This window comes from Quercus suber, unplaced genomic scaffold (genome assembly GCF_002906115.3).
Source record: "Quercus suber isolate HL8 unplaced genomic scaffold, Cork oak 2.0 scaffold_113, whole genome shotgun sequence".
NCBI classification, from domain to species: Eukaryota; Viridiplantae; Streptophyta; class Magnoliopsida; order Fagales; family Fagaceae; genus Quercus; species Quercus suber.
Window position 1 is genome coordinate 1127307 of NW_027069578.1, and position 6924 is coordinate 1134230.

The window sequence follows — 6924 nt, forward strand, 5'->3', positions numbered from 1 at the left end:
AAAAAAATACCAAGTATTTTATTTCTTCACTAAAAAGATAATGCTAGAATTAAATTAAAATGAAGTACTATAATATAATGCTAGAATTAAATTAAAATGAAGTACTATCCTTTGGATAGGCAGTGTGGAGTGCCTAACACCTTTTCCAAACGTAACCGAACTTCCGAGTCCAAGACCTTTGGTTTGAGACTTTTGGTTTACCTCAAATAATAAACCCCTTAAAATTGGTTTAATTACTTAGGTAACTTAAAAAAGAATTGGACAAATAGGTAACAAATCACACTTAATACAAATCCAATGATTGGTGGCGACTTCTAAAATAAAAATAAGAAAAACAGACTCAAACACATCTCACCCTATAAACATATGCACACGAAGACCCATGTTGCTAAGGACCCAATGTAAAAAACAAAAAAAAAACCAAAGGAGAAAAAGCCCTAAACAAGCTTTTTCTTCTTAGCCCGGATTTTTCTTTTTTGGGGTGTCCACATTAGTCGCTGTGGAAGCATTGGTTTTTGGTTATCAATATTCGATTAATGACAAATAGGTTCAGGGAAATTTGGTGAAAATTGGAACTAATGCCAATTTAGTTCATGAGAAGAACTCGTACTCCTTGGCTGAAAGGATGATAGTCCTTAGTCCCCCAATAGGTGCTACAATCATCAATGCCACACCAAGCACAATGCAGATCTGAAATGCAAGTTAAAACAAAATTATGTTAAGAAATAAGAAAAAGTGGGCAAAAGATTACACATAATTCTTTTTGGTATGATATATAAAGCAATTTTTAACATACCCAGTTGGCTATCCAAGTTATGCTGAAAGGTTTGGGTTTATAGATGACGAGCCACATGATGCAGGGGAGCTGCAAAGATTAAAAAAACATAAACTTTAGCATTCTATTGGATTATTTTCTATGAACTATGAAGAATAAGCAGTCCATTTAATTAAGGTTGTAGTATTTTGGAAGGGTTAAGTAAGGAAAGAAGAATCCTTTGCTTACGTAGTATGTTGTTGGGGCCATAACAAGTCCTCCAAAGAAACCAAGGAGGCCACCGAAGAAAGGGATTGATATCGCGACCATCATTGTAAACGCTGCAGTCAAAAAACCAAGAATGAAAGAAAAAAAGAGAGATGAATTATCATGCAAAAAAGCTACGAGTTACACAATTAGTAATACTATCAATTGAAACATGCAATCGGAATTCATTTGAGAGAGAGAGGAGTGCACACATACCAACATATACATTGCGAAGGATAAATCGGAGTGTAAAAGATGGCCTGAACTTCAATTTCTTCACCAGAAAAGTTTCTATCATGTCAAACACTGGCACAGCAAATATCTGTGGTTTACAATGATTTGGTTAATAATAATGACTGACAAAACAAACTCTGTTATATTATCAATCACTTTTGAGAACATGATCTTCTCGATTTCCTGGTTAAGTTTTTATTTTCGGGATCTAATAGTGTGTAGACTGTCAGTTATTTAAAATTTATAAACGACTTAGTATTGGAGACACCTTTAGCCTTGTAATACTTAATCTGAACAATGAAATAGATTAATTTCAAATGGAAAGGATGTTAGTACTCAGTTTTGACAGAAATTTGGCAATATTCAAACATGAAATGTTGGAACGCACCTGGTAGCTTCCAATGACATGGATAACAACAAACATGTTAGCTGTTGCAATAAGCCAATTAGGTTTCTCTAGTGACAGGAGGATGTTGTCCTCAACAGAATTTCCAAACACCCAGTACCCGATCAGAGCAACAGGGAAGTAGCAAAGGCCCACAATGATATATGCAACAACCGCTCCTCTCCACATGGGGACCTTTGAAGGTTTCTCTGGAGTAGAAGGGATTGTTGCTTGGATTTCCAAAACCACATTGTGACCAGCATAGGCAAATGCTACATCACCCAAGGCGGTGAAAACGTTAAAAGTTTTTCCAGATGCGCTTTTGGCTGAGTAACCGTAGTCCACATCTGGTCGAACACCCTTTGCAGCAGAAGCTGTCCAAGCAATAGTTGAGTAACTACAAAAGCAACCCCCCAAAAGGGGTTGAAGAAAAATACATTAATCTAAAAGTTTCAATGTTGTACATAGATTTTTCAGGTAATGTTAACATGGGTAGCTTGTATATTACGCTAAGGACATGACTGCCGCAGACAGTGAGACACCGGCAATAGAGTTGAAGCTGGGGAGATGAGACAGAACAAAGTGCACAGAAGCGAAAATCATGATGAAGTAAGTGGTCCTGATAGATTTGCAATTGGGGCAAACTATGTCATGGAACTTCTTCAATGATCTCCCTCCAGTGACCATGTACACAATGTCTACACTAATTTCAACAACGAGCTGTTGAGGCACCACAATCCATAGTCCAAGCTTTTCACCAAAGGCTTGCTGACCAAGCTCATGGTACCTATCAAAACGCTTACCCGGAACCATTTCGTGCATCTCAACCATTTGCCATAGAGTGTAGAAGGTGATGATCCATGACAAAATAAGGACAGTGACACCGGGTCCCCTATTATTCCAAAAAAGAAAAAAAGAAAAAAAATCATTTGGTCAGAACTATTTATTAACAAACTACCGATCTGTTCTGTTGAAAACAGAAGCAAAACTTTGATTAATTTTAAGTGTTTTTGGCATGGTAGTTTAAGTAATGCTTTTCAGTTTTTAAACAATGTTACACGTATTTCTACACATTTTCTCTACCACAAATATTTCTAAAAAATACAAACAACGTTACCAAACGGCCCATACCCAAAAATGATCTGGAACGTAAACACCTATCTAACATTATGATTAACAGAATAGAGGAAAATAAAACCTTTACCGATTCAAATATTCTATTGAACAATCCCTTGCAAAGTTTTAACCCTTCAAACATTAGGAAAAACGAAAGGACAGGAAAAAAAGAAGAATTGAAGGTACAAGTTACAAGTATTTTGTTTCTAAAACATTGTATAGATATTCATCCAAACAAAACTAAAATTTTTATGGACATCTTTTAAAAGAATTGTTTAAAAAAAATAAAAAAGGCACACTTCATAATTATTCTACCTATAAAGTCATAAATAATTGTGTTTTTGTGACAATTTGTGCAGAACCCAAGAATGAAATACTATAACAATTACAATAGCCAAAGTTTAATCTCACAATTTTAAGGTTTATTATGGATTCTCAACAAATTAATTGAGATGGACCACATATATATTTTTTTGCTAAAAATGAAATACCATAAAAATATACTAATTAAATATGAAAGAAAAGTACCATCTACCCTGTTTATGAGACAAACATAGCGCAGACCCTACAAACCAAATACTATCCCCTAGGGTACTCTATCACGTAGAGTTCTTTTCATCTTTTCATCTTTATTTTGAATTAAATAGTTTGATACCATATCAATAATTCACTAATAAAATTCTTAAAATAATATTGACAAATCAGCAATTAATAACCTCATCAGATTTTGAGTTTATTAGTAATTCATTTTAGTATTTTCTTTATAAAACGAAAAACAAAAAACTCAAATCTAAAACCTAAAATAGATTGCAAACTCTCCAAGTACCTCTTCTTTTCCCACTGCCGGCGGAAAGCTCTAGGCAATTTTCAAAATTGGCTTGAATGAGTAAAGTAGGCTTACAAACAAAGGCTGCTATCAGAAGTAAGCTTACTATTAAGGTTTATGATTGAATTTATAAGATTACAACTGAGTTGTGTTGGGTCTTAGAGATATAGGCTTGCGATGGGCTGCATTTTTGGGGAACATTTAGCACTATTTCCATGCATAAATTTCCCAACGTTGTCACCTCTATATCTCTTTCGATTTCTGATCCCCTACCCTACGATGTCATATGTGGATTCATGCTTGGTCGGACAAGCTTGGTTCCCTTGCGCATTGCAATTCATGACAACGGTGGAGCTGGAGTGAGAGATTGACGGAAACCTTTGTTGGTGTGGCACTTATTTTAAGTATTTTATTAGTGAATTAATAATATGACATAATCCCAACCATTTAATTCAAATTGAAGAGTTAGATAAAGAGAACTCCATGTGGCAGAGTACCACAGGAATTCTAAAAGATCTTAATCCAATCAGATACTATCCAAACACTAATTAGATACGAAACAAGCTTTTCCATATCCGTATTCACCATGTTTATTATCAGACAAACACAATTTTTTTTCTTAGAAACCAAATACTGATTAGAGATGAAAAGAAAAAGAAGACATATATACCATCCTAGATGTGACATGGCATAAGGCAGACTGAGAACACCGGCGCCGACCATGGCGGTGACATTGTGGAAAGCCGAGTACCACCATTTGGCAGTCCTAGAGGCAGTGACCGGAAGCCAATCATTGATTGCCTTCTGCCTTGCTGCCTCTTCGTCTGTCATGTTTGGAGTCAGAGTCATGTTTTGCTTCTTGTTATCACCACCAGCAAATTGGTTCAACTAAGGCAATGTCTGAAAGACCCAACAATATAGGCCTTCCAATATCCAGTACCAGCCACAGAGCGATTCAATCAGGCATCTTACAGTTAAAACAACCACATATATAAGAACTATGGGAATCTCAGAAGCCATATTTAGGAAAAAAAAAAAAAAAATTGACTTGCTAAGAATGTACAATGTGACAGTTGGTTGCAACTATATTCTGTTTATTCATAACCGAATTTAGAATCTAGGAAGGCTGTCTAATCCATAATATTCTGTGTGGGTGTCTATCCGTCTCATGGTGATGGTATCTATCCGTATCTCTTTTTTTGATGAATTGTATCTATCCGTATCTCATAGCCTAATGTTTCGGTAAATTTTTTTTTTTTTTTTTTGATGTATAATGTTTCGGTAATTTCATAGTTTGGATAACCGTACTAATCTATGAACTATGAATGGTGGTATTTGGTATCTCCAGAATTTGTAGGAACACTTGCTGTCGTGCTCATTTGCTAACAAACTATTTTATAATATTTTTATAAAATATTGATGTTGCAAATTTTTACTTGTTCTCATATGAGAACCAAAGTGGTTTGATGCATTTGGGGCCTATGACAAAAATTGATTATCTTGTTTTATATGCAAAATTACTACTAATTAACATGAACCATGTAGATTTTTTTTTTTTTTTTAAAGTCTATAAGCACAATTTTTTTTTTTGAAAAAACTTTTCACATTTATTGATGTGGCAGATTGATAGTAGTAAGTAAAAGAGTGATGTTAATGGTAGACCTAGTTGAGACTAGTAAAAATTTGCCAACTCAACTATTGTGAAATATGTTGCGAATTTTTGTTTGCGTATTGCTCTTTTTTTTTTTTTTTTGAGAAGTACTACATTCACAATATTTTTCATAACAAATTTTAGGTGTTAAGTTGTTACTGATTCTAATTTGAACACATCACTAAAATTATTTTTTTGCCATCAATAATAACTTGCTACTTAGGATTTGTAGTAAAGTGTTGTGAAAAATGTTGTAGACGTAGCATTTTATTTTATTTTTTGTATTTCATTTAATAAAAAAAATTATTTTATTTATTAGCTAATATTTGAGCTTAATTAATACTATTACAATGATAGAAATAACCCTATTGGTTAAAATTTTGGGCCTTTTTTTTACTTGGGGTCTTAGGTGATTGCATCAATTGCTTATACCATTGAGTCGACACTGATGAGAACATCACAAATGTCATTTTTTTTTTTTAATTACCAATAACCACTCACCCATCAACAGTTTATAAACAAAATTTGTGACTTTAGTATTTTTCTTTGGGAATTAATTGGATCTTTTTTCTATTTATAAATTATTCAAGATTCTAGTTTTTATTTTATTTTTATTTTATAAGATTTAAAAAAAATAAATGTATTAAATATTGAGAACCTAAATGTAAAATTTGTAAAATGGCAATTGTAAGGATATGAGAACCAAATTGGTGCCATTTTTTAAATTTCTTGTTATTTTGGTTATTGTTGTCATTTTACTTATGAAACAACTATGTGACTAAGTTATAGCACTGCTAGTAATAGCATTTCTGCGGGTGAGATGGTGGTAGATTGAAAATATGACCAAAGTATAGGGACTGGTGTTTTTACCTTAATAGGTAAATTGAAAATATTAAGTAATTGAGTGATTGTCGGGGGTGTTTTTGGATTGCCTATATGATATTGAGACTCGACTTTGGGCTTGGAATATGGCCCAATGGCTATTGGTGAAGTGTGAAAGACTCATTTTTGCTCAAGGTCCGGATTGCATCTAACAAAGATTATAATAAGCCCCCAAATATATCTCCTACAAAGATAAGCAAGTATAAAGATGGCCCACCACATTAAGTGCTTAAATAAACGTCCAGTGGCAAACATGAGAAATGTCCAACAGTAGATATCTGGAAAATTAATAAATGTATTCGCATAGTAAAAATTATGCATTTCCTCTGTTAGGGACAGATTTTATGTAATTGGCTAATTTTTTGACAAAATGCACTTTACTTGTATTTGGGTAGATCTAGGTTGGGTTTAAGACTTCAAGAAACATGTTGTTCAAGTCAAGTTAAATCCATGAAGATTTGACCAAGAAAAAAGTGAAGAAGAGCTATTTATTAAAGCTTGACAGATACCTCGACAAAAACAGTATCTATTGAGATTTAAGAACAAAGCTTGACAAAAGCTGAATCTGTCGAGATCTATGAAATCAGAATTTCCAGATCTGATTTTTGGGCCATGCTGAAATATTTGTATAGGATTTCTTTTCTCATAACTTTAGACATATATAAGGATTATTTTAAGGGCCGCCATGAGGTGATGCAACAATAATACATGCATTGAGTGACCTAATGCAAAAAGTGACATAGTTCATTATTCTCTCTAAAGAAGATACTGCATCTTTGCACCGTAGGGTTTTGTAACAAATGAGCTTC

At 33.6% G+C, this 6924-nt stretch overlaps 1 protein-coding gene across 1 annotated transcript; it reads right to left on the bottom strand.

Annotated features, from left to right (window-relative positions):
* Window positions 1–591: 591 nt before the first annotated feature.
* On the bottom strand, window positions 592–4413 carry LOC111985480 (lysine histidine transporter 2). Its single transcript, XM_024017124.2, has 7 exons — window positions 4253–4413; window positions 2149–2532; window positions 1644–2037; window positions 1238–1343; window positions 1004–1095; window positions 797–865; window positions 592–690 (listed from the first exon to the last, which is right to left on the bottom strand). Exons 1-7 carry the CDS (start codon window positions 4411–4413, stop codon window positions 592–594), a joined length of 1305 nt encoding a protein of 434 aa, XP_023872892.2.
* Window positions 4414–6924: the final 2511 nt, after the last annotated feature.